Source organism: Bos javanicus, chromosome 19 (genome assembly GCF_032452875.1).
Source record: "Bos javanicus breed banteng chromosome 19, ARS-OSU_banteng_1.0, whole genome shotgun sequence".
Lineage (NCBI taxonomy): Eukaryota > Metazoa > Chordata > Mammalia > Artiodactyla > Bovidae > Bos > Bos javanicus.
Genome location: NC_083886.1, coordinates 57,000,659 through 57,027,786, shown reverse-complemented (window position 1 = coordinate 57,027,786; position 27,128 = coordinate 57,000,659). Strand labels below are relative to the sequence as shown.

General features: G+C 49.4%; 1 protein-coding gene across 2 annotated transcripts in view; it reads right to left on the bottom strand.

The window, feature by feature from the left end:
• RNF157 (ring finger protein 157) overlaps positions 1-27,128 on the bottom strand; it is a 74,971-nt gene that overhangs the window by 4,196 nt on the left and 43,647 nt on the right. The window contains exons 3-19 of one of the 2 annotated variants that reach the window (XM_061392783.1): positions 22,620-22,708; positions 20,543-20,689; positions 19,352-19,469; positions 18,727-18,793; positions 18,396-18,439; positions 17,928-17,975; positions 15,399-15,470; positions 14,376-14,535; positions 14,138-14,250; positions 11,802-12,061; positions 10,743-10,851; positions 9,258-9,369; positions 8,470-8,657; positions 8,097-8,162; positions 7,221-7,269; positions 4,828-4,938; positions 809-849 (exon numbers count right to left, since the gene is read on the bottom strand). In XM_061392783.1, coding sequence (XP_061248767.1) covers positions 809-849; positions 4,828-4,938; positions 7,221-7,269; positions 8,097-8,162; positions 8,470-8,657; positions 9,258-9,369; positions 10,743-10,851; positions 11,802-12,061; positions 14,138-14,250; positions 14,376-14,535; positions 15,399-15,470; positions 17,928-17,975; positions 18,396-18,439; positions 18,727-18,793; positions 19,352-19,469; positions 20,543-20,689; positions 22,620-22,708 — 1,794 coding nt within the window. The remainder of the gene's footprint in view (positions 1-808; positions 850-4,827; positions 4,939-7,220; positions 7,270-8,096; positions 8,163-8,469; positions 8,658-9,257; positions 9,370-10,742; positions 10,852-11,801; positions 12,062-14,137; positions 14,251-14,375; positions 14,536-15,398; positions 15,471-17,927; positions 17,976-18,395; positions 18,440-18,726; positions 18,794-19,351; positions 19,470-20,542; positions 20,690-22,619; positions 22,709-27,128) is intronic. The other variant, XM_061392782.1, reaches the window with a different exon arrangement.

Below are 27,128 nucleotides of genomic sequence, written 5' to 3'. Positions count from 1 at the left end.
CATCTCCCCCCAGCAGTCCTCCAGCCCACAAACTGGCTCCATCTATTCATTCCCTCCAGTGCAGCAAGAAACTCCTTTCAGTGGAGAGGAGGAAGCCCTAACCCCCTGGGGTTGGGGAAAGTCGTCCAACCTCTGGTCTGAGAACCTTTGAGCCATCTCTCCCAGCCTGTCCCACACGGCCCCCCAGCCAAAGAGGGTCCAGCATGTGCCGACTTGCTCCCCCAGGGCCTGTACCACTGCCCCCCTCCTCATGCCGTGAAAATCGCTGAATCCTTGAATTCCTCCATTGCACTGCGACCTTCTCCTGGGCGGAGCCAAGAGGCACACCCGGCCCAGCAGGGGGCTCATTCCGAGGACAGAGCCCGTGACCCTGGACTGGGGGCCTGAGGCTCAGTATATTCTCCTGTCGACGGAGGCCACTCATGAGGGTCTGGGGTCAGCCTTCGTTTAGGCCAGCCCAAGACACGAAACCCTTTAATGGCAGAAACACTAGGATTAAGTGGGTAAAAACTGAGTATTTCGCATAAATGTCCAGTTGCAATCATCCATCCTAAACCTCTTATACTACCCTGCAGAGGTGGACCCCGGGCCAGAGGAGTCCGTGGGACAGAGAACTGTTAGGTATCTCTCGCAGCCAGACAGAATGTGGGAGTCCCTATTCCCTGGGGGCACCACAGTCTGGTACCCCTCTAAGGATGGCCCTCTAAGTGTGATGGCATGACAAGTAAGCCAGATCGCCCTTCTAAGTTAAGAACCCCCAGAGAGAGTGAGTTGTTTGTTCAAGTATATAATTTGGTAGAACTCATACCTATTCCTCAATGTTTAGGGGGCAGGACTCCGGAACGGTGGCTGTTTGGTGGGAAAGACCAAAAGCAAATGGTAAACGAGAGAGAAGACACAGAGACACACACGCATGTACAAAGTCAAACGCCTCCACTACGCGGCTACCACCACCGGCTGCCAGGTCTGAATGCCTGAGTCCTTGCTACCAATGCCACCGGTCCAGTTCCTGAGCCAGGGCGCACACGTGGCTCCTTCTGAAACCACCTCAAGACTCAGACCTGAAGCCTCTGTGCTCCTGGGCTTCGTGACAGTACCCTTTCTTCTCAAAAGGGCCCCTGCTGGACCCATGGCCAAACCCTGCTGCTGCTCGGCTCCTCCTGTTCAGAGGGAGAGCCTGGGTGCAGCAGGTAAGCCATTCTGTCCAGCCCTCAGCCAGAAAAGGGAGCCTGGAGATTCAGGATCTTTCAGCAGGGGTAGAAAAAGGTGCTTCTCGCGCAATTCCATCCTGGGGACTCAGAAATGGGAGAGTGGAGAGACCTCTAGAGGCAGATTTGAGAAGCACATCCAGGGTGCTTTTGCACACCCCTTCCTGTCTCTGAAAGTGTTAGTCACTCAGTCATGCCCAACTCTTTTCGATCCCATGGACTGTAGCCCACCAGGCTCCTCTGTCCATGGCATTCTCCGGGCAAGGATACTGAAGTGGGTTGACATTCCCTTCTCCGGGGGATCTTCCCAACCCAGGGATCGAACTCCAGTCTCCTGCATTGTAGGCAGATTCCTTACTGTCTGAGCCATCTTCCTGTCTCTGCCCAGCCACTAATTAAATGCGAGGGCTGTAACAGCTCCGACCATCCTGTAGAGTCTCTCCAGGAAAAGAGGATGTTCATTTCAATTTTTCCTTAGTATCTGGGAAGTGTAACCCTTGCTAGTATTGTCTTAGTCTTGGGTTATTTCAGGTCTCCATAAGTACTTGTTTTCTTTTTTTCTGGTCATGCTGCATGGTTTGGGGGTCTTCGTTCCCTAGTCAGGGATCGAACCTGGGCCATGGCAGTAAAAGTGCCAAGTCCTAACTACTGGACCGCCAGGGGATTCCCTCCATAAGTATTTTACATTTCCTTGGTGATGCCCACTCCTGTACAATGCAGTCATTTAAAAACATTTGTATTTCCACTAAACCAAATTATCCTTGCTTTCCCCCATCACTCCCCATGGCCTTTGCACAGAACTGTCACCAGTCCCCTGACTACTATCCTGCCACCTGTGTGATACGCCATCATGTTCCTTGCAATCACATCTGCCTAGCACGCATTCTAATCTGCTCACCACCTACCCCTCTCAACTCAGATTTCCTCCCTTTGGGAATCTTTCAGAACAACCTCAGAATATACCAATATTCTCACACTCTGCTTTAGTTTTAGGGTCCAAGAAGATCCAGAAGCTTCTTAGAGAAAGAGGGGCTGGATTGACACAGGTGCTCTCTGAGCACCATTTCCACATGGGTGATGAGAGTGGGGAGGACAGGGACATGAGTGGTCCTCACCACCAGCTGGGGATCCTGGCAGAGCACGTGTGTGGCTGGGGGCAGTGGGCCATGGGATGTTCCCCGGGCTCTGCTGCTCGTGGGCCCTCCGTGAAGGGACTGACATCCTTGTAGAGAGGGAGACAGAGTGCCTGAGAAGCTGTCCTGGCGGCTAAGCCAGCCTGCAGTACCTCAGCCATAGGATGGAACTCCGAACTTCCAGCTGAGTGTGACGAAGCCTGTCTATTCCATGGGACCTACCAAAGTGCGTACTTCTGTCATTAACCCGACAGATCCTTCCAGAGAGTTCCCCAGCACTTTGGTACCAGTGTGATGCTAACAGTGGAACTGTAGAAACACTTACTGAGAGAGCAGATGTACTTGCCCTCTCCCACGAGAGCCTTTGAGACCTCCGGGTGAGGCTGCGTAGGGACCCCCTCGAGCACATGCCTGGGACCAGAGCAGCCATCCCAGGCATGTGCTTTCACATCTGGCCTGAACGGTAAACTCGGTTTAATCTGAGAATGGCTGGCTCCTGAGATCACCATAAGGAATCCCAGGTCCCATCCCCATCCTGCAAGCCCAGAGTGGAATAAAGATCCACCAGCAGGCTGGCCACAGGGAGGTAGGGAGAGGAAGAAGCAGACAGAATGGGATCAGTTTCCACCAGCACGGTCGGCTGAAACAATCCCCACCCTCTGCGAAAAAATGAGGGTGGGAAGGGGGGTCCCCGGGGGGAAGCAAGAACCTAGATTTCTCTTAAAGCCCAGTGGGCACAGCTGCTACAGACACAGGGCAGAGTGAGGGGATGTCATCTTCCCCAGAGTGAAAGTGTTAAATCACTCAGTCATGTTTGACTGTTTGTGATCCCATGGACTCTCCAGGCTCTGTCCATGGGATTCTCCAGGCAATAATACTGGAGTGGGTAAGCCATGCCCTTCTCCAGGGGATCTTCCCAACCCAGGGATCGCACCTGGGTCTCCTGCATTCTGGGCAGATTCTTTACCATCTGAGCCACCAGGGAACCCCTGGTCATCTTCCCCAGCTACTGACCAAAACAAATTCTTCCTGTAACCCTTGCCCCGGACGCATCCACACTTTTGTGGAACAGGGATTCATCTATTCTCACAATTTTTTTTTTCTTGAAAAAATCCCAGCATGTGGAATATAGGCCCTTGCCAGTTAAGAATGGAAGCCCCAGTGGGAGCCCCTTGGGTGTGCGCACGCCCAGCAAGCTCGGGGCACGAGTGAACATGAACTTTCACAGAGTCTGGATAACATAAATGAGTTTCAAAATAAACAAACCGGACAGACAGACTTACAAATTTGGTAAAAAGACATGAGAAACACATGGACAGACAGAAGTCAGGTAAGGAGCGGGAAGGCAGGAATGAAGTGGACCCTGGGCCCCAGCTGCTCCCGGCACAGACTTGGCAGGGTCAGCGCTAAGTGGGGAGGCGTCTCTGGGAATTATGGCTTCCCCTGCCACAAGCCTGCACAGGGCCAGAGGGGTGAGGACCTGGGTCTTCTGCAGGCTGATGGAGAGTGGCAACCACAGGAGGCTGTCCCTCCAGCCCCTAGCCACGTCACCGAGCTAGTAAAGCACTGGACCCACGACAAAGACGTGGCTGTCCTGAAGCAAAGGAAGTCTTCGTTTCAGGGCACTTTAAAAGATTACAGAACCACGCAATGTGAAGGCAATCTCTGCCGTGAACCCAGGAGAGGCAATTTCAACCTAGTTCACTGGGCAAGATGTGGCTTTAGAGGCCTGCTGGTGGAGCCCTTGGTAAGCAAGGACCAGAGGGACCTCAGTGCCTGGAGTGTGACTGACAGGTGGGCTTCTCTGTGAGAATGTATCACAGATTCAGTTTAGCGTCGTGGGAACACGTCAGGGGCACCCTGATGGCCCTGGGAGAGGGCCAATTGAGTTAAGGCTCCGGGGAGAGGAGGCACCCTCCACCCCTGATCTCTCCTCTGGGATCCACGTCCAGTGAGCATAAGGCAACTGGTGGTCACCCAGGCTCTGGGTCACAGAGCCACTCGCTCATCTATGAAACCAGAGCCACTCGCTCATCTATGAAACGCTGACTCTCAAATTCCTCTCTGATCCTAACGATCCACGCTCCTCTGGGGAGTTGTAAGTTCCCTTTTCAAGGGCTCAGGGCTCTCTGAGACTTTCTCACAGAGGTGATGTCTGCCTCCCACGCTGCTGATAGAAGCAAGACGTGGCCCCCTGCCACGGGATCTGTAAGATTGTGATGCATGCGCCCCGTCAGGACAAATCGGAAGAAATGGAAGGGATTTTTGCCCCTTTTCTTCGTGCCTTAACAGTCTCGCTCAGAGCAGGGGTCTCTCTTTGCTCAAGGACTTTCCTTTCAGCAACTGGCTTCCAGCATCTTAGCAAAGCCCGTGCCTTCTTGCAGGAACTCCAGGGCAGGAGGTGGGTGTCCCAGGGTGAGAGCAGGGGTGCGAGCAGGGGAGGGAGCGTCTCCCACCAAGTTCATGTTCAGCAGACTGCCACTCACCGGGTAAGCAGACCTCAGAGCACAGCTTATTGTCCAGTGCTTTCACGCTGGCGATGTCAAAGTCATTGTTATTGTCACACTCCATACCTAGAAATGCGCATGTCCTCTGGCCTGTAACGGAGTTAAGGCAGTTAGAGAGGGGCTGGCTGTGTTTTTTCTCTGCTTTGCTGTCCTTAAAATAAAAATCTTAAAGATGGAGACAAAAAAAAAAAAAAAACCATATCATATGTTAAAAAAAAAGACAGTAATTAAGTGGGTAAAGAGTGGACAAAAAAGGAATTAAATTGTTTGTGTTCTCCTGTCCTGCTGTTTCTTTAACAGGCTCCTTTCCAGCCTTTGTTCCTGGGAAGTCAGACCCTGGGGAGGGCTGCAGGATGTGGGCCCAAGCCCAGAGCAGGACTAAGTCAGGCTGGGAAGAGCTGGGGGGAGCCACCGGGGAAGCGATTCTGCCTCTGGCCCGTGACTGTGGGTTTGTATAGGGTGTGTTTATGACCACAAGGCTCTGCGAAATGACTAATACATAAAACAGCAATTAAAGCTCTTCGGTTCCACAATTTTGCCCGTCAAATCAAAGAACTGCTTAGTTCACAAAATTACAATTTATTTCTGATGAGGCTTAATTTGTTGTTCTGAGTATGTTTTAAGGCAGCAGTCCCCAACCTTTTCACCACCAGGGACTGGTTTCCCAGAAGACAGTTTTTCCACATACCAGAGGGTGGTGGGGGATGGTTTCAGGATGATTCCAGCTCATTACATTTATCGTGCACTTTATTTCTATTATGATTACATCAGCTGCACCTCAGATCATCAGGCATTAGACGCTGGAAGTTGGGGACCCCTGTTCTAAGGGACTGACTGGAAACCTACAGTCATGTAAGACAGGGACAGTTTTAGATGTTATTTTTTTTCAAGACTCTCCCCTCTTTTTTTTTCTTGGTGGAAGGGACAGGAAGAAACATACAGCTACCGTGCTGGGCTCTGGAATGTCAGGCAGAAACCACTTGCTGCCCTGCACTTTCCAGAAGCTAATATTAACTGCCAGGGCGACAATCACAATGGGGAACTCAACCCTCAAGACATCAACTGCAGCGCCCAAACCCCACTCGGCTGGCGCGCGGAGGCGCAGTCTGGTTCACCACACTGCTCCTCCCCGGCTCCCTGGCCAGGTGGGAGCGGTCCGGTGTGCCTGCACCTCCCCGACGGCACCCCACCCCCGGCAACGGCCAGCACCAAAGCAGAAGCGACTAGCGTGACACCTGCGTCCAGGCTGGGATCCAGGTCTGCTTTGGAGGTCGCCCTTCTGAGGAGGCGCCTCAGAGCAGTGGAGGGAAGAGACACTGCTCCCTGGGGCGCCAGGTCCTCCCCTCCCAGGTGGGAGTCCCAGCCCCGTCGGATCCTGCTTCCCTGCTCTGCCTGTAGGTCCTCTCTAGGCTTACTAGAAACAAAATTCTTCCCCCTGAAGATATGATTGACCTTATTTACTAAACAGAAAGAGTCACAGATGTAGAAAGCAAACTTATGGTTGGGAGGGGGAAGAGGAGGAGGGCTAAATTGCGAGTTTGGGATTGACATATACACACTGCTATATGTAAAACAGCTAATAAGGGCCTGCTGTATAGGGCAGGGCACTCTACTCAATACTAGGTAATGATCTATGTGGGAAAAGAATCTAAAAAAGAGTGGTTGTACCTAGGATGTATGTATATAATAAAACATTATACATAATACTTACAATATTATATAATGTATATATATATAATGGATTCATTTTGCCATATAGCAGAAACCAACACATTGTAAACTACTCCAACTGAGAAAAAAAAAAACAAACCAGGTATAATTGAGGCCTAAATGACAGTAAAGAGAGTCTGCCCAATAGCCTACGAACACTGGCCTGCCCTGAGCTGCCGAAGTCTCTGCTGCAGCCTTCACTGTGCCCGCTGCTGCCAAGGCCCCGCTGCTACTGTAACAACAGCCCTTTCCTTCACTAAAGCAAAACCAGACCTACTGCCTGCAGTCCTTCCCACCAAGCGATGGAAACTGCCCTCTGCTGCTGCTACAGCTCAGCTCCAGGGCTGCCCGACCAGCTCCATGAGACTCGGCTGAGAAGCTGAAGCAGGAAGGAAGGTGAAGGGAGCTGCCCAAGAAGCTTCAGAATCTACTCCACATAGACAGAGAACCACCTGAATGATATCTTCTGCAGCCTTGGCTCGGGGGCCTGGAAAAAGCTGGGAAGGCCCCTGAGGTCCTCGGATACCCTGCTGGATTTCTGCTGTTTCATCAAGCAAATTTTTGCTGTTCCACCCAGTCACACCAGTGCCCCTTTCTGTACCGTTTAGCGAATACCCAGGAAAGAAATGTGGTAACAGGGAGCCAAAGACCAGGCCTTTTACCATCTTCCTGTGTGGGCGATGCGTCCTCTTCCTCTAGAACATCGTTCCCCTAGGACGGAAGGAAGGCGCTATGAGTCCAGAAAGCAGTGACATGAGTGTACCGAGTGGCTGAAAACAGCGCTAACCACCCTCCTGGTCTCTGTGCGTTTCCCATCCATGTGAGACGGCTCGGAGGCCCAGCAGAGGCAGATTTTGCCTGGCAAGACAGGATCAGCCTGTAGGGACCAGGTCTGAGGCACATTACAGACAGATCCTAGGACTCAAGAATAGCCTAGGTAATAGTTAAGCTCACACTGTCTCTCTAAGGTGTATGTCAAAGTTGTGAATTGAAAAAGCAAACTGTGAGATCAAAGCACTTTCAGAAATTCCTTAGGATCCCAAACCTTGTCCAGATATGTCTTTGAGAACTTGTGGCTCAAAAAAAAGTTCTGGCGGCCTCACTGTGAGCCAGGTGCTCCTATATGGCCCCACAGCTGGGTCTGAGCACTTCTCATGCTAAATTACAATCCTGACTCCTCCACCGGATGGAGCTCCTGGATGGGTGGAGTGGGTGACAGGCAGGCAAAAGCCACGTCACGTGGTCGGTGTCCCCCAAGTGCCAGGAAGCACCCGTGAGCCGGCTGTCCCAGGTGAATACTAAGTGAAAGGAGGACAAACATCCTCTCGAGGGTCTGGCCTGGAAGACTTCCCTCTAGAACTCTCTCCACGTCTGTTACATTGAGACTAGTGCCCTCGCTAATTGGGCAGTCCTTCGGCTCTGCACCTGCCTCTTAACAGGCTTCTTCCGGAACAGCTCCCATCCCATTCGCACCCTCTGCCAGCACCGAAGGCCCCTAGACTTCCCCGCACCACCACCGTCCTCCGCCTGGCTGTTACCTCTGCGTCCTGCTCCTCGGCGGCTAGGCCCATGAAGTTGCAGTCTGGAGATGCCGCGGGCGTCACCTGCAGAAGAGCGGCAAAAATCAAGGTGCAGACACCACCTTGTAAGCTGCCAGGCAAGCTTACCTCCCCAGCTTGCCTGGCAGCAAGCCCAAACCAATCCTCAGGACAGAAGTGGTGCCAAACCAAAGATCAGATATGAGGGTGTCTTCGACTTAAGGACGCGGTACCCTGTTTTCTGGGCTCCCTTCCCGAGCACTGGGGAGGCTTTCTGATCTCCCTGGCAGACCCTGGACTGAGCTGCTTGGGATGAGCCTGCAGAACCAGAGCTCTGCAGATGGCAAGGGCCATCCCGCACCCCCCCGCTTACCTCTTCTTCATCTGAGGGGGTCCTGCTGGCGGCCCGGGGGGAGGGGAGGGCCTCCCCCTCCTCTTCCGTGCCAGGGGCGATGTAGGAGCCGGACATGGAGGAGACGGTGTCGGTGCTGATCTGGGAGTGCTGGCTCTGGGAGGACACCATGGACATGACCGACTGGGCCAGGCTGCTGCTGGCAGGGTCTTTGGAGACAGGAGTTGGGGAGGAGGGGAGGAGATGGAGGTCAGACATAGCTGCCATGAGCCGACTGGGAGCAGGGTTCTCTCCCCGCACCCGGGGGCCATGAGGACCATGGCAGCCTGGCCTTGCCCTCACCAAACAGGGTTTAGATTTAAGGTTTGCCAAGGTTTGGCTCCTTTACGCTTTAAGTTTAAATTTTTTCTTTTTGGCCACGCTGTGGGCCACGCAGGATCCTAGGTCCCCGACCAGGGATCAAACCTGAGCCCCCGGCATTGGAAGCTCGGAGTCTGAATCACTGGACCCCAGGGAAGTCCTTATCCTTTACATTTTAGAGCTCTGAACTCAATCTCAGGAGTGAGGGATTTGCTTTTCCCTGTTATGATGTTAAAAGAAACCTTACCACAGCAGGACTGGGAGCAAGATACCTGCCTTCCCCCTAGCTGGGTGGCAAGACCACCCTCTCATTTCAAGACACTGAGTCCCGCTTCCCTCTCAAGTTGGGCCCTACTTGGTGTGGCCGCTGAGGTATCACTTGGCTGCTTCCCCAGTCCATCCCAGAGGAAATACTAGAAGTGCCGTGGACTCCCGCCCTCCTCAGGTACCTTCTGGGGAGGAAATCGTGGAGGAGAGTGGGGTTCCCGTGCAGGACGACTGGTCAATAGCTCCTGACGATGACAGGGTCAGGTTCTCACTTTCTGGGGTGACACCACATTCCTGGGGAGAGGCAGAGTTGGAGGGAAGGGGTCAGGGCAGGGGACCCGGGCGAGGATGGTGGGGGGTGACATGCGAGGCAGAGCCGGTTTCTCCTCTGTCATCACTCTCTGCAGCCCTGATCTGGGCTGGCTGGCTGTCTCCCCGGGGAGGTGGGAGCGCCTCCTGCCCGAGGCCCAGCACCTGCTGGAGCCACACAAAGACAGCAGCTCAGATGACCCAGGTCAGCTAGCAGCTGTGACACGGGAACACCCCAGGCTTCCCCAGGATTACAAACAGCTTTCCTTCTAAAGGGGAAGAACACAAAACCAGTCGAGGCCCTGGAGCCCCCCTGGGCTTCTCCTCTGGGATGGGGGGGTTGGTTCCAGCTTGATGGATCTAACATAAACACCATCTCCCTCCCCAGCCCGCACCGGCCCCCCACCCCGACCCTGCCATCCGTCACCTGGGCTGGTAACCTCAGTCCACCCCGGGCAGATGCAAAGGTCTGTTGGTACTCTCTCCTCCCGGTATTCTTTTCTTAAACTGTAGTTCAGGCATCCCCCCTGCCTAGCTCTGTCTGTCTCCTGCCTGATCCTGTTTGCACACCTCTGCCGGGGGGAACTGGTGGGGCCAAGTTCCCGCTGTACCACTGGCCTTCTCAGGGCCCCCATTTCTGCTCCGTGCTCCACGTGTACCGTCCCTGCGACCAGGAATGTTTCTCTCGCCTTTCTCTTCAATGTCTGAGAAATTCTGCCCCTGCAGTGGAGGTGCAGAGTCCTAACCACCTGACAGCCCGGGAATTCTCCACGGACCACTTTTTTGTGCATGTGGCCCATTTTAAAAGTCTTTATTGAATTTGTTACGATATTGTTTCTGTTTTATGTTTTGGGTTTTGGGCCACAAGGCAGGTGGAATCTTAGCTCCCTGACCAGAGATCGAACCTGCACCCCCTGCATTGGAAGGCAAAGTCATAACCACTGGACTGCCAGGGAGGTCCCACCATGGACCACTTTTTAAAGTGAGCATCCCCGCTACTAGCCTCAACCCTCCCTTACCTGATCAGTGGTACCACCTGCCACATACACTTTGACTGTCTTTGACTGTCCTGCGTGTCCACCCCACCCCGACTGCCAAGCCTATAATAAGCACCACGAGGGCAGGACTTTAGTGTCTCTCCACTGCTGCTCTTCTTAGCACAGAGGATCACAACTGGTCAGATACACAGGCCCCATACTTTGTTGAAAGAATGAGTCTACTGACACCTTTGCTGCGTCTCAGAGGGTGTTCAGAAGGTGTCTGATGAGTGAATGAGAGCAGATGGACTGGAAGAGGCCAGCAGGCAAGAAGGAAAGGACCCAGAGTCCAAAACCCAACAAGGATGGCCCATATATTACCTCTCTGAGATGCTGGCCTGACGGTCTCTGAGACAGCTGCGTTTCAGATTCACTGCAGGAACGCTCATCGTCCTCTTCGGGCAGCACGGAAGAATTCTGGGAGATGGACCTGCGTGAGGCCGGAGGGAGAAACAGCTGCAGCCAATGCCCACTTAAAAGAATGGAACTCGCCTGCACCCCCATCAACTAGAAGTCAGAGGGCCATGGGGGGAACTGCAGGGAACTCACCTCGTAGGAAGGAATAGAGACGTGGGAAAAGGCACTGAGGGGTCTGAGACCTCTTCTGGGTGTCAGAAAAATCTGAGTTTTCCCTTTTGCTCCTTCAAATAGTTGTGTCTGAACTTGGGGGAAACCACTGACATTTTTAGGGTTTCAGTATTTTCATCTGTAAAATACCCTCCTTTCTTCTTTCAGGGAAACTTATATTATGATTTGTGCCAGTGCACGCACGCTCAGTCATGGCTGACTCTGCCACGCCATGGACTGTAAGCCCGCCCGGCTCCTCTGTCCCTGGAATTTTCTAGGCAAGAATACTGGAGTGGGTTGCTATTTCCTCCTCCAGGGAATCTTCCCCACTCAGGGATTGAACCCATGTCTCCTGCACTGCAGGCATATTCTTTACCACCATGCCAGCTGGGAAGCTCCATGACTTGTGCCAAGGTGGATGTAAATACTTAAGAAATACAGATCACAAGGCTCCTTCAGTCCTCAGACTAAGTGACGCTCCCCAGGGAGGCTCCCATAGATGACCCTAACGATGTCATCTTCCCTATACCTTATACCATCCTCCCAAAACAGAACTTGTAAGTTTTATCCATCTGGATCCGCCTAAGGACCCATGTACCATCTTATTTTCCTCTCCTAAGAGATGGGATAACTCCCCCTCAGGCGTTGTTAGCCCAGGTCTCCAGTGAAACGAGCAGCTCTGGCTACAGCCCAGAGGGTCTAGGCCGCCCCTGGGGCCCAGGTTTGGAGTGGAGCACGGAGGAGCGGAAGGAGGGACCGAAAGCATCAGGTCAAGGACTCCAGGGCCAACGCTGTCGCTCGCTGCCTACTCACTTGGAGAGACTCTTTTTGAGCTTGAGTCCCTGGCTGCCGCAGTCGGAGAGGCGGTCGAGGGGGGAGAAGGTGCGGACGGGAGGCAGGTGGCCGTCGCTGGGAGGCAGGTGGCCGTCGCTGCCGTAGGAAGGCAGCATTCCTGAGAGGTGTCGGTCTCCGAGCACGTGGAGTGGGGGGACCGCTGGGGATGGGGTGAGGGGCCCATTGAGGGCCTCCAGAAGAGACACCACCTCATAGCCTGGCGGAATGTTCTCTGAGGACTAGGGGAATCAGAGACAGGTTGACAAATTGATTAGATACTTTTCATTTTATGGGAGGAGTGTGTTTCTTCCTCTGTGGTGGAAAAATGCTTTCTTTTATATCTAGTCTGGGGGTTCTGCCAAGAAAAGCGTCTCTATTAGAGGCAGAAGAAAGAGAAAATATCAGAGAACCACATGTGCCGAGACTCTACTCATACATGAGCTGCTTCTTAATAATGTTTATTTTTTGATTATAATAGAAATATGTGTTCTTTACAGGAAATTTGGAAAACATCTAAAAATGGAAAGAAAAAAAATAACTGAGTCACCCAACTGATAGCTTTCGTCAGCCTTCTAGTGTATTTTCTTCTAATTTTTTTTCCTCTGTACTGTTTACACAGTTGTGATCAATCTGTAAATAATAATTTTATACCAAGCTTATTTCACAGAACATAATATTTTCATTCACCTGTGTCCCTTTTCATAGATACCATACCTTTCCTAATTCTTCCACTGGTGGTGGCTAGTTAATTGCATCCATTTCCCGTTGTAAGCAGCATGTTGATGCACATCTGTTCATTTATTATGCACACATCTCTTTTTTTCACATCATTTTCTGGGTATTAAATTCTAAGACCTTAGATTACCAAGTCCAAAGGTTCTTTTTTTTTTTCCCGTCAATTATTAATTTTATTAAATCTTCACTCTATCACACACCTTTTTTATTTTTATAAAGCCATTTTAACATTTAATTTTATTTGTATTATTATTTTTTGGCTGTGACGTGCAGCAGGCAGGATCTTAGTTCCACAGCCAGATCAAACCAGCGGCCGCTGCACTGGAAGCACGGAGTCCTAACAACTGGACCACCAGGGAAATCCCCAAGTACAAATGTTTTTCAAGGCTCTTGATATATATAGCTGTTTGTTTTTTTACAGTGAACTTTCTAGGTATACTCCTATAAGCAGGACAGAATACCTATTTTAATTGCTTCTTGGACAGCATGAGGTTATCTTTAAAAAAGGAAGTTTCTTAATTTGAAAGGTGAAAAATGGTCTCTCATTTTAACCAGCATGTTGTTGATTTTTAATGTGGTTGACTTAAAATTTTAATGTGTTTGATCATTAACCAGCTATGTTTCCTGTTTTGAGAAATTTTTTTATAATATCTTTGCCCATTTATCTATTGTTTCATTCAGGTGAGTTATTCTAGAGATCCTAGCCTTTCCTCTGACTACATTTTGTTGTGCCTACATTTTTTTCTTTATAGGATTTATTGATTGCGTTTTAATTTGGGCCATCTTTTACATATCTAAAGTTTAAAGTTTCTTATGTGATAAAATCTACATGTTCTTTTTTTGGGTTGTTTTCAGGCTTAGAGAACCCCCATCCATAGTCAACTGAAGACTCATCTGTAAAGTATTCTGGGTTTTTAAGGCTTGGTTTGCTTTGCTTTTAGGGTAGTTAACTAGTTCCTCCACCTGGAATTCATGATCTGATTAGGCGTGAAGTGCTAAACTAACTGATTTTTCTTCCCTAAATAGCTACCTAATCATTCCAGTACCACTTATTGAATAATTAATAATTAATCTCTTCCACTCACATATTAACCTAAAGAGAAGACCTTCTAGTCTGTAACTACAAAGCTCGGAAGCTTTGCACCATCACTTACACTATGAGACCAAGGTGAATTATTTCATCTACTTGGCTCCTACTATCTGAAGCCATAAAACGGAGTAAAGAAAAAGAGTCACCTCTGAGGATTCAGATAAAAATAGTAAGTTGAATCTAAACCTCAAACAATCATCCTCTTGTTTCTGCCTGGGGGCGTTCCAGAACTGACCCCACCTCCGGAGTGAAACAGCAAGCCGCTGGCTCTAGGGATGGTAAATATTAACTGGACACTGAGCTCCCAAGGTGGCAAGGAGAGGTTTTAATGATCAGAACATCATTTTCCACTGCACTATAGGCTGGTTCTAACACAATGCGATCTCGGCCAGCTTACTCAATACTTCAGAGTGCCAAGATTCACTTACTTGCTGCCAAGCCACATGAAGGACAGAAGGTGGGGAAAAAAAAAAAAAAAGGCCCAACTTACAGAATGCTCTTCTGAGTCGGACGTCTGGGATGAGAGGATAGGGTTGAAGCTGGCTGGGGACAGGGGGCCCAGTTTTTTCCTCATGGCTCGGATTTGGAGCAGTGCCCGGAAGGCTGTGAAGAGGGAAACAGGTCGTCAGGACATGGGGGAGTCAGGAGGGACTAGAGCCTCCATGGAAGCCAGCCCGGCTGGGGGGCGGGGTGACCTGGGGGGCCCAGCGGGGCCTCGGGGGGCTTACGCAGTCGGCAGATGGGGCAGTTGTTGGCTTGGTAGCGAAGGGTGTCGGCGCAGGTGTTACACAGGCAGAGGTGGCGACAGGGCAGGATCAGCGTGTCCCGCACGTCGGAGAGACACACCACGCACTCGGCACTGTTATCGCTAACCTCGTCCTCAGCCACCTGGCCGGGGGGCGGGCAGACAGCCAGTGTCACAAAGACTCTCATGACCCATGGTTTATTTTATTATTCATCTGTTTGTTTCATGCGCATCAGTTTTAAAGTCTTCACTGAATCTGTTACAATAGTGCCTCTGTTTTTTTATTTTTATATTCTGGTTTTTTCACTGCAAGGCATGTGGGATCTTAACCTCCTGACCAGGGATTGAACCTGCAACCCCTGTGTTGGTAGGCAAAGTCTCAACCGCTGGACCCCCAGGGAAATCCCCCATGGTTTAGAAGGCAGCTCGCCTGCAGAGCTGAGACAAGTCCTGTGAACAGAATCTTGCACCTGCATTGAACTTCATGGTTTACCAAGTGCGTGTGCACGCCCAGTTTCACTTTCGGCAACTGTGTGTGCCAAGCTCCTCCTCTGGAGCTGAGATCTGGTCCTCTCCATCAGTCAGAGCTAAAGGAGCCCAGAAGGCCACACAGGGGAGGGGGCAGCGACAAACTGAGGGTCCAGGGAACTAGGTGAGCAGAGCCCCGTAGAAGAACCCATCCAAACCAGCCCATTTTTTCATTTCCAAATTTAAATATAATTATAATCATCTGAAATGAGGAAGAAGAAATACCCTTCTAGGACCAGACAAATTTCAGAGTTTGGTGTGCTAAATTCCTAGATCCTGGCTGGATCAGGATCCTCACCCTGCCTCCTGGGAAGAGGACATTCAGAACTGTGGATGGGGGACTTCCCTGGTGGTCCAGTAGTTAAGACTGTGCTTCCATTGCAGCGGGTCAGGGTTTGATCCCTGGTAGGGGAACTAAGAGCCCATATCCTGCAGGGAAAGGCCCAAAAAAAAAAAAAGAACCATGGATGGAACTTGCCTTAGACTCTTGCGTGTTGTACTTGTTTTCAATCCCATAGATCTCCTGAAGGAGGTAGCTGACCCCATCCACCTAAAGAACAAATGGAAAAGTGCAAGGGCAGGCTGGTTCTAGTGAAAGATAAAAGCGGGAACTTACACACCTCCACCGTGAACCTCCTTCGGTAACCGAGGACTACAGATTCACAATGGAAACAATCAAAGGCCTGGACAAGCACAGGATGCCCTTATTTACTTACATGTTCTCTTTGGGAGGGGAAAGAAAATCTGATGCTTAATTCACCCACTCTTTTGTCCAACAGGGAACACGAACATTCATAAATACAACAGAAATCCTTGTACTGTAGGTCACTATGACAGAGCCCAGAGACTAGGCAAAGGGTGGAGGACCACAGGTCAAAATAGACGCATTAGCTAGCTGTGGAATGAAAGCTGAGCTTAGACCGTATACAAAGGAAGGAATGGAAATGAGAAAGAAGAAATGGGCAAGGAAAAGGGGGGAAGGGAAAATGCAGACGCTGAGAGAGAGCAGGCTCTGGAAGGAGGTCTGATTGCACCCCTCCCCCTCTACTGAGCCACCCCCATCACCGACAGGTGGGCAAAATTACCCGTTAGTCCTTCGAACAGCTGACTCATTGGAAAAGACCCTGATGCTGGGAAAGACTGAGGGTAGGAGGAAAAGGACACGACAGAGGATGAGATGGTTGGATGGCATCACTGACTCAATGGACATAAGTTTGAGCAAACTCTGGGAGGCGGTGAAAGATAGGGAAGCCTGGCGTGCTGTAGTCCACGGGGTCGCAAAGAGTTGGATACGAACTTGGCAACTGAAAAACAAGTCCTGCCTCTTAAAACCCCAACTTCAGGGCTTTCCTCGTGGTCCAGTAGTTAGGGCTCAGCGCTCTCACTTCTGGGGCCCAGGTTCAATCCCTGGTCAGGGAACTAAGATCTTGAACGCTGTGCAGCTTGGCCAAAAATTAAAACCCCAACTTCAAGGCCCAGTTCGACTCAGCAGCCTGAGCCACGTCTGCCAAAGCTGGCCCCTCCCTCGTTTCCTCATGCTTTCCTCATGCCAGTTCATTCCTCGCTCCCCCTACCCCCAGTGATCCCCTCCCCGAAGGCCCAGTCCATTATCGATTGCACATTCTAGTCTCCAGTTAGACTAAGCCTATTGCTGATGCCAGTTGAGCAACAGGAGAAGGGATGAACCAACTCCCTTGCAGTACCCGAGCCTTTCCACCCCATGCAGGCGTCCTGGAGAACTAGGCCTCCCCCTGAGGCAACTCACGAGGCCCGGCCTTTCCAGGCAGCACCCCGGGGCTCAGGCTCTGTCATCTCCTCTGCCTCTCTTAAAACTTGCTTTAAGGTAGTGATGATTCCGGAAAGGACATTATCAACAAATTCATACTAAGGTATTACTGACGACTACTGACCTCACCAAGGGCGGAGAGCGCTTAGTACCTCAAAGAATGAAGAACTAGAATTTCATGAACCTACAGCCTGTTTTACACAGAGAAGTAAGTCAGAAAGAGAAAACAAATATATTAACTCATGTATATGGAATCTAGAAGAATGACATGGATGAACCTATTTGTAGGAAAGGAATGGAGACGCAGATGTAGAGAATGGACTTGCGGACCCAGGAGGGGAAGGGAAGAGTGGTATGAATGGAGAAAGTAACATCAACATATATACACTATCGTGTGTCAAACAGAGAGCTGGTGACAAGCTGCTCTGTAACACAGGGAGCCCAGCCTAGCGATGTAGGGTGGGGGCAGGGGAGGGAGGCGCAAGACGGAGGGGATACATGTATGATTATGGCTGATCTGCGTTGTATGGCAGAAACCAACACAACATTGTAAAGTGATTTTCCTCCACTTAAAAACATTTTTTTAACAAATGAAATTAAAAAAAAAAAAAGAATTTCAGATATTTGTCGGCCATCGTGGGGGAGGGAGGCTTTCTTCGAATCTCAACTGAGGCGTACCCCGCCCCACACTCGACCGCCCCTCACCCTCCACATAATGAGCCACCCTCGCTGGGTGATGCCGCTGACTCCACTCTCCCCTCCTGCCCTCCACGGCTCTCCCCCAGCCTCAGGGGTCAGGGCTTCCAGCAGACACCTGCATAACTTGCCCGTCACCCTGAAAGGGGGCAGATGGCCAGCAGACTTTGAATTTGAGAAAAGAAATGTTGGGACACGTTAAGCCAAGAGCTCTAACTGGCCCTGAATCAGACCCTGATAGTTTTATTCTTTTAGCTGGAAATGTTAGTTTCTCAGCCTGGCCTTTTCAATGAAAAGAGTTCTCCCTAAACCTAATGTCAGGAGACAAATCTCGTCCTTTCAGGCCACCCAAGTCGTTTCTAACACAGAAAAGCATCCCTTTCTGCTTTTCTTCTTTGATTAAAAAAAAAAAAAAAAGGCAGGGAGGTGGGAAAAAGAGCGCTTAGCAGAAGAGTGGGGAGAGAGAGAGAGAAACAGAGAGCAAAGTCGGGAAACACCAACAGTCCCCGGCCCTCGAATACTTACCACTTGTTTCTGTTTGAGGGGCTTGACACAGAAAGTGCCATCTGAGTGCTGGAGGGAAAACACAAAAACACGACAGTTATGACAAGGAAGAAGGGAGACCAGCTGTTCTCCTGTTACTTCTCTCAATTAGGCACATTCTTGGATCCCCCCAGCCCCATCCCCCGGAGAGTGGAACGACAGACTCCTCATTCTAGAAGGGTCCTCAAGCATGTAGTCTAACCCTTCCGATTTAAGAAGACAAAACGAGGCCTAAGGAGTCGAGGGGCATCAGCAAGCTGGTGGCTGAGCTGGAACTTGGCCCTCTGTGGCCCTGGGTGTGCAAGGGGGTGCTCCCCCCGGCTTCCCACAGCCTCCCAGTCAGACCCGCTCTGCCAAGCCCAGGCAGCCAGAGAAGGGGCCTCCACGTGTTCTCGGAGGAGAGACAGAGCAGTGTGTACCAAAGCAAGGCCCATAACGTCACCCACTGACCTTTTCAAAAGTGCCCAGCAGGACGTGGCAATGGCCAAAATACTCTGAAAGAAAGAAAGGCACACGGATGGGGAAGAAGACTGCTAATGATACAGCTTGACCCCACCCACCTTCCCCGAGCCCCTGTGACCCTCTGGCTTCACAGCAAGGGGCAGGTTAAGTCACCCAGTAGGACTGTCGGTGCCCGAGGAGGCTGGGAGCAGGAGGGATGTGCTGGGATGTGGAAACTGATGCCCACGGAGGAGCCTTGTGGATCTGAGGCCGCAGTTGCTGCCAGCCTGCCTGCCACAAACAGGCCCACGTGCAGCCCAGAAGACGGGAAGCACCGTACCATCGCCTTCATCCACCACGGCGTGGACCACCAACGGGTAAACCTCTCTGTCTAGGTCGAAGCCAAGCTGAAGGGAAAGAAAAGAAAAAGCGAGGGAGGAGGGGGCCTTACATCCAAAGGGCACAGTTATCCACCAGACAGGGAGGCCTTAACTTCGTCGTAGCTCCTCACCGGTCAACCTGGTGACTACCTGGTAGTTTAGCCTCTACATCGTGTCCCACTCTTGCAACAGCATGGACTTTAGCCCACCAGGCTCCTCTGTCCCTGGGATTTTCCAGGCAAGCATCCTGGAGTGGGTTGCCATTTCCAACTACCCAAGTCCATTGAGTTGAAGGCTACCAGTCTCTAAGAAACCTCATAGATGTAAAGGTTGCTAACCTATAGGTCTTTCCTTTGGGCACGGCTTCCTCAAAATATCCTAGGTTAATGGGGCTGCTCTGGGATAGAAAAATTAGATGTGTCCTTCCCAGGGCACGAAGGCATTAGAAGGCTGAAGGGGAGCACGCCTTTGAGCACCGGGGCCGGTCCTGTGCTGCCGGCCGGGGTCCCGAGGAGCTCCCGCGCCCTGCGGGTCTGTGCGTGGAACCTGCCCTGTGCTTTCTCCTGGCGGCCGCCGGCTGCTCACCTCCTCTTCCGCCCACTCGGAGGGGTCCACGGTGTGCGAGGGCAGGCAGAACTGCTGGCATACCCCACGCTTGTAGTGCACCGTCTCCGACTGCAGGCTGTTGTCTTTGGGGATGTAGCTGTTGGTCAAAGTGGGAAGCAAAGCACAAGTTACCGTCTGGCCCAGAAGATCTGATGGTTTCCTCTGTTCTGTGTCTGCTGTCAATTATCAACAGGCTCTCAGTATAGAGTGGAACAGAAAAAAGAAAAAAGATCTCCTTATAATTTCTTTTCTTTGCCCTTGCTTGGTGATGCTATTGAAGTTACCTATTTAGGGACTTCCCTATGAGGGCTTCCCAGGTGGCGCTAGTGGTAAAGAATCTGCCTGCCAATGCAGGTGATGCAAGAGACTTGGGTTTGATCCCAGGGTTTGATCTCCAGGTCAGGAAGATCCCCTGGAGGAGGAAATGGCAACCCACTCCAGCATTCTTGCCTGGAGAATCCCGTGGATAGAGGAGCCTGGTGGGCTACAGTCCATGAGGCCGCAAAGAGTCGAACATGAACGAGTGACTGAGCGTTGGTGGTTCAGTGATTAAGAATCCACCTTCCAATGCAGGAGACGCAGGTTTGATCCCTGGTCAGGGAACAAAGATCCCACCTGCTTTGGGAAAATGAATCCTCCTGCTGCAATGAAAAGATCCTGTATGTTGCAGTGAAGATCCTGCCACAGCTAAGACCTAACACAGCCAAAAATAAATAAGTAAATAAGTAATTTTTAAAAGGTATCTATTCAACCCACATATCCACAGAAATGTAGCTTAAAAGATTTTTTTAAATATTTATTTATTTGGCTGTGCTATGTCTTAATTGGGGTATGTGAGATCTAGATTCCCTGCCCAGGGATTGAACCCCAGGCCCCCTGCATTGAGAATGTGGAGTCTTAGCCACTAGACCAGGAAGTCGACCCAGCCTAATTGATTTCTAACAGCATCGTGATGACCTGAAGGAATATGCTGGTACTTGTCACTGTACCAAGACAGCATAGTTTGAAGAGAAAAAGTGAACAAGACTGCGTGAGTAAGAAAATCCGAATTCAGGAACAGTTCTCAACCTGAGTGTAGAAAAAGAATGTTTTCCTCTGCAGGGGAGCGCATCAGGCATGGACCCTGGCCTGTGTGGGAAGGACGTGGCTCCCCTGGCCCCTTTTTCTTACCTGGCGATGCCATTCTGGAACTCTTCGGTGGCCTGATAATAGATGGTGATGGCCACCCGAGCGTCCGTGTCGAAGGTGAACTCCACGTTGTAGTGGACTTTGGCTCTGCCCGCCTCTTCCCCGGGGGTCTTCACTTCCTCGGCACATCTAGAAAACCACAAAGACTCGGCATTCGGGGGTAGCCCGTTAACATGTTTATGGTGATCTTTTTTCTTTTCCTTTTCTTTTGGTGGGATCCTAGCTCCCTGATCAGAGATTGAACCCACGGCCCCTGCAGTGGAAGCAAGGAGTCCTAACCACTGAACCGCCAGGGAATTCCCTTCTTTTTCTATGTTATACAAATTTATTTATTTGTTTGTTTATTTTAATGGCTGTGCTGAATCTAGTTGCAGCATGCAGACTCTGAGTTTTGGCATATGGGATCTAGTTCCCTGAGCAGGGATGGAACTCGGGCCCCCTCCGTTGGATACCTGAGTCTTACCCACTGGAGCACCAAGGAAGTCCCTTCTCTTCTTTTTTTAATTGAATCTACTGTGGGCTACCCTCCGTGATCACACACTTAGGCCTCTACCCTCATTTTGAATGACGGCAGAGCACCCTGTTGGTCCTATGGGGGGGATTTAGGCAATTTCTGATACTTCATGGTGCCACCATTAAGCGCCTTGTGCGTTTGCCAGACTTTTTAAAAAAATAGCTTTTACTTTAATCAAAGTTACTCATGCCATTGTTTAAATAGTTTCCACAAGGCTTGTGACAAAAACGCAGCAGGTCTCTTTCTGCCCGTTTTCCGCTTCTTCACAGAAAACCGCCTTTCCCTCCGCAGCTGACTGTTTTTGGCATTTACCTGCATGTTTTGAAATAACAGGCTCAGGTTACTTTTTCAGCTTTAGGCGTTGTCTATTGACTTTCTCCTATGGGAACAAGGCTTTCTTTTTAAAGTTCTTTAAAAATTATTATTTATTCACATCCGTGCTGCGTGCGGGTTCTTCCAGTCGCGGTGACTTCTCTTGCTGCAGAGCCCAGGCTCTAGAGCGTGGACTCGGTACTTGTGGCGCACGGGCTTAGTCGCCCTGTGGCAGGCGGGATCTTTCTGGACCAGGGACTGAACCAGTGTCCCCTGTGTTGGCAGGCAGATTCTTAACACTGAGCCACCAGGGAAGTCCCAAGACATTCTTTCCCTTCCTTCCCTCTGCTCCACACAGGGGTGCTCCCTAACAAAGTGCATCATGATTTTGTTAGCTCAGTACATCTTCCTCTATACTAATGTGAGTCTATCAACATTACTCACAGTTCAGCCACAGAGTAATCTCTAATCATTTTCCTTTTCCTGCATAAGCTTTTATTAGAGTTTGTGCTCTTTTTTTTTCTCCCCCAGCTGCTTAGTTCTCTATGCATTAACCACTAATTCGAACCCAAACTCTTGGTAGACAGACTTGCTATCTGGAGGGCAGCATCGGTTTAAAAATCATATGATCTCCGGGACTTCACTGGTGGTACAGCAGTAAGACTCTGAGCTTCCGCTGCAGGGGGTGTAAGTTCAATTCCTGGTAGGGGAACTAAGATCCCACAAGCCACATAGCACAGCCAAACACACACACACACACTATCTCAGAGATAGCACAAAGAAGGCAGATGATGATAACTAATGCTGACAATGGTGATTAAACAGCAAACCCAGGGTGCCAGAGGAAAGGCACACGAGATTAAGAATAAACCAAAAAGTAAATATAAGCAGGAAAATAAGGACTTCCTGTGCCAAGTTCAAATATCCCATTTTCACACAGGTTTGTCCAGGTATCTGCATAATTCACTTTCTCCCCCAACAACTCTTTGTCTTGGACAGTTCATCAGGTTGGGATAACCACGATGGCTTTCAGAAAAGAGAAGCCTCCTTACCAACACTGACTGTCTCAGAAAGTTCTGAACGATCCAGGCGCATCTCATGCAAGCAGTCCACGGCCTGGAGGCCGGGCTCTGGGTCTGGCAGAAACAGTTCTGTGGGTCCCCTGGGGAGTCGGCTGCCCCTGCCTGAAGAGGGGCCCCTGGAACCTGGCCCCAGCTGGGAACCTGAACTTACTTGACGAGTCTCAGTGTGTCCTTTCGGATGTTGATCAGGCTCCTCAGAGTCTTCACTGGTTCTTGGGGAGGAGGGGCTGCATAAGGAAACTGTGTCAGAGACAAAGTGGGAGAAGACAGTGTGTTTAGATAGACCGATCACCATAGTAAGTGAACCTGCTCAAGGTCACAGCTGCTGGGAGGGCAGGGTGGGAGCGTTCTGGCGTCCAGAATGCTACATTTATCTGCCTTTCCCATTAGATGAAGCTTATGTGAGTCAGCATTCAAAATGTGGACAACTAATAAAAGCTCCCGGTGCAGCTCCAAATACCATGCAACACACGGTGGCCGAGTTAATCACAAAAGGCTTTTCCGCCTGACCTTACACCACGCGGAGCCGGACCTGCAAGGTCCTTTGGCGAAGCCGCACGGTGTCTGAAGAATTTAGGAACTGCAAACACAAGAGAACCCCAACGTGTGTACACTGAAGGCCCACAAACAGTGAAAAACAAATTTCCTCCACAGCTGATCATATAAAGCAGAGGGTTTTTAGAAAACAAACAAACAAACAAAAAAAACCATGAGCCAAGAGCTCTTCTAGGGTCATCAAAGGTTTTCAATTGTCCATCGTTTACCTTACACTTTCACGCTCTCCCCCCGTTTAGACATCTGGGTTTGGAGTTGTGAGGTGATGACAATGAGGAAATAAGAAAAGGGGGACACGGTAAAACATTTAATTGGGAATTGCTTGGAGAAGATCAATCAGGGTGATCTACAATGCTCCTGGTATTCTTATAATGCCACTTGGGCAGTAAACATTTTTTACATACAGTTTCCCGAAAACCTACTAGTGTTTGAAGCTTTGCAAAAACGTGGTCCTCCTAGCTCTGAAGAGTCTGGTCCCTTCTGCTGCTTTCAGAAAACTGAACATCCACATGAAACTCTATGCTTTCATGGATTTTTGCTGACTATAACTGTTTTACTTGGGAAATATAATTGAATCTATGGTATTATACATCTGATTTTGTGTATTCAGTGTGATCGCTGATACTTCATGTATATGAATGTGACCCTTAAGAGAATACATTGAGGGACTTCCCTGGTGGTCTGGGCCTCCCTGGTGGCTCAGATGGTAAAGAATCTGCCTACAATCCAGGAGACCCGGGTTCGATCCCTGGGTCGGGAAGATCCCCTGGAGAAGGGAATGGCTACCCACTCCAGTATTCTTGCCTGAAGAATCCCATGGACAGAGGATCCTGGCGGGCCCCAGTCCATGGGGTTGCAAAGAGTTGGACATGACTGAGCAACTAACACTTTCTGGTGGTCTACTGGCTAAGACTCCATGCTCCCACTGCAGTTCGATCCCTGGTCACGGAACTATATCCCACATACCGCAACTAAAGATCCAGCATGCCAAAATGAAGACGGGGCCTACTTTAATCAATTCCACATTATTCAATGTTTCCAGTTGGGGTTTTACTTTTTTTCCCCTTAAATGTCACGGTGAATGCCTTGTCCCTACATTTCTGCGTGCCTGCTTGATTATTTCCTTAGGACAAATTCCTAGAAGTGGAATTACTGGATCAAAGAGTAAGCATATTTTTAAGACTCTTAAAACTACGTTGCCAAATTGTTCTCCAGAAAGCTAATTTCAACATTGCTCTCCTGCATGCAGTGTATCAGGAGGCTTTTATATAGGAAAGCTGAAATCCTGGTTCAGACCCCATCTGTGGCCCATTTCTCCACCCCACCCCCGACCATTTTGCTGGGCTGTCACACTAAAGGAATTTAAAACAATTCTTAAATAAGCTTAAGCAAAAAGTAATTAGGCAGGAAATCCCGACACAAATGCTTGTCTATTCTAAAGCCAAAATAAATGACTTTGGGATTAAAATTTTTTTCTGGAGTAGCGAAGTTAATCATATTTATTTGCACGGGTATTTGAGAGTTATCCATAACTTCTACCTGAATTAAAAAAAAAAAAATAGAGGTTCTCCCTTCACTCTTTGCCCCTTCTCCACATCCTCCCCGCAAAGAAGAAAAACAAAAGGAAAGGGTCGGGGGAAAGCTAGTGTTCCTCATCTCCCACTTAGAATATAACTTTTGATGATAACTGGCAATGGGATGTAAATTATTCAGCGTTCAAGGAAATACATCCCGGGATCAACTGTTTATATAGACAAAACTATCCTTTGTAGTGGGCTTCCCTGGTAGCTCAGTGGTAAAGAACCTGCTTGCCGATGCAGGAGACTCAGGTTCAATCCCTGAGTCGGGAAGATTCCCTAGAGAAGGGAATGGCTATCCAATCCAACATTCTTGCCTGAAGAATCCCATGGACAGAGGAGCCTGGCAGGCAAAAGCCCATGGGGTCGCAAGGAGTTGGACATGACTAAGTGACTAAGCATACAGCCTTTATAGTATAATTAAATCCATGCTTACATTTTAGCTCTTTACCTCTCTCCCCCACCACAAAAGAAAACCATTGAAAATCTCTTTAGGAGAAACTAACCTGGTTTGTAGGCTCCTACCTACCAAAGCTTCTGCCTTAGCAGCCTTTCATTAACCCAATCAGAGTCTTATCCACAACCCTCAGTGCTGGGTGTAAAGAGAGACTTCAAGTGGAAAAGACAACGTCCTGCTCTTTCAGGAAGCAGCATTATAAGGAAGATGATACTGCTACACACAAAAAACGGAACATTAAGCAGAAAAAAGCCAAACCAAAGGGCAACTATAAGGAAGTGACTGTTTCTGGCTGAGGTAATCTGGAAGGCTTCACGGAGGAGGTGGTATAGCACTCAGCCACAGGAACTCTTTCAATGAGTTCCCAGGGGTTGCTGAAGATGACTTTGTGTGAGCACAAACCTCATTGGCCTTTTATCCTGGTGTTCAGTTTCCTTGTACATTTTTCTTACACCAGCCAGGCGCCACCTGGTGACCAAATGTGGAATTGCCAGTTTACAGAGATCTGATATGGATATGATGTTCATCCCTGAATATTCACTGGAAGGACTGATGCTGAAGCTGAGGCTCCAATACTGTGGCCACCTGATGCCAAGAGCTGACTCTTTGGAAAAGACCCTGATGCTGGGAAAGACAGGGAAGGAGGAGAAGGGGGTGACAGGGAATGAGATGGTTAGATGGCATCACCGACTCAATAGACATGAATTTGAGCAACCTCAGGGAGACAGTGAAGGACACGGAAGCCTGGTGTGTGCTGCAGTTCATGGGGTCACAGAGAGTCAGACACGACTAAGCAACTGAACAACAACAACACATATGTATATATTTATACACACATATGTGTATGTGTGTACCAGCCATGTATCCTAAATTTTCTAGCCATCCTAATTTCAAATATTTTGTTAAACTACCCCCTACTTTTGCACATTTTTCTTGTAAAAAAATATGGTCCCAGTGCATATGAGATTACAGAACATCTTTACTTCAGTTGTAAATTATTGGGTGATTCCCAGTGGTCTGTAAAAGGGACTATAATCCAGTCATAAAAATGAATAATTAATTTCAATTAAAAGGGTTTTCAAAGGTACACAATTTGCTGACATTTGCCATTAACTTCGGGCCTGACCACACGCCCACAGAGCAGCCTGGATATGGCCTGCAGGAGCTCACTCAGTGGCTCCTGGGTCCTTTAGACTTGCCCCCATCACTTTTAAAAAACTGCCTATTAATTTATTTTTGGCTGCGCTGGGTCTTCGTTGCAGCCCCTAGGAGTTTTGGTGCATGGGCTTAGTTGCCCTGTGGCATGTGGGATCTTAGTTCCCAGACCAGGGATCGAACCTGAATCCCTTCCATTGGCAAGCGGGGTCTTAACCACAGGACCACCGGGGGGTACCCGCCCCAATCACTTGTTGAAGCACTTGCTTACTTTCTGGCACAGAAAGACGCTCCAGGTTCACCTTCTGCTTTTCTGTCCCCTTCCTCGAACCCATCATGTCTCCAAGGAGCCCTGGTTCCTTTCTAGAGAAGTCTATCTCAGACCATCATGCATTCACTAATCTTTTATTGATGGAACACCTGCTCTATCTCCAGTTTTCACTCTTACAAACAATCATGCAATACACATTCCCTGAAAGGAAACTTAATAGGAAAAAAGGGAGAGGGACATAAAAGAAAAACAAATGAATACAACCTAACGCAGTTTTTTATTTACGAAGCAAAAAGCCCCGAATGCCAAAAATCTGCTTCTGAAGAGAAAGGAAATTATTTTTAGACAAACTATGATGAAAATAGAAAAGTACTGATTTTATACATAGCAGACATGTAACGCTTGTGTCAGAGAAACAAATAATAGTTAATATGGAAATCAACATCTGGGGTCATATGAATAGCTCATTTAGAGCACTCTTTTACATAAGTGCTTGCTTTTATAGATTGTAGGGCTTTTCTATTTAAATTTCAGTTCCTTTTTATTTGATGTTTGGTTATTTTCTCAGCCTTCTCTACTTCCCCTCTTCTCAGTTACACAGTGTGTCTAAAACTTTACCAGTGGGTATTTTTAGACTGGTGATAT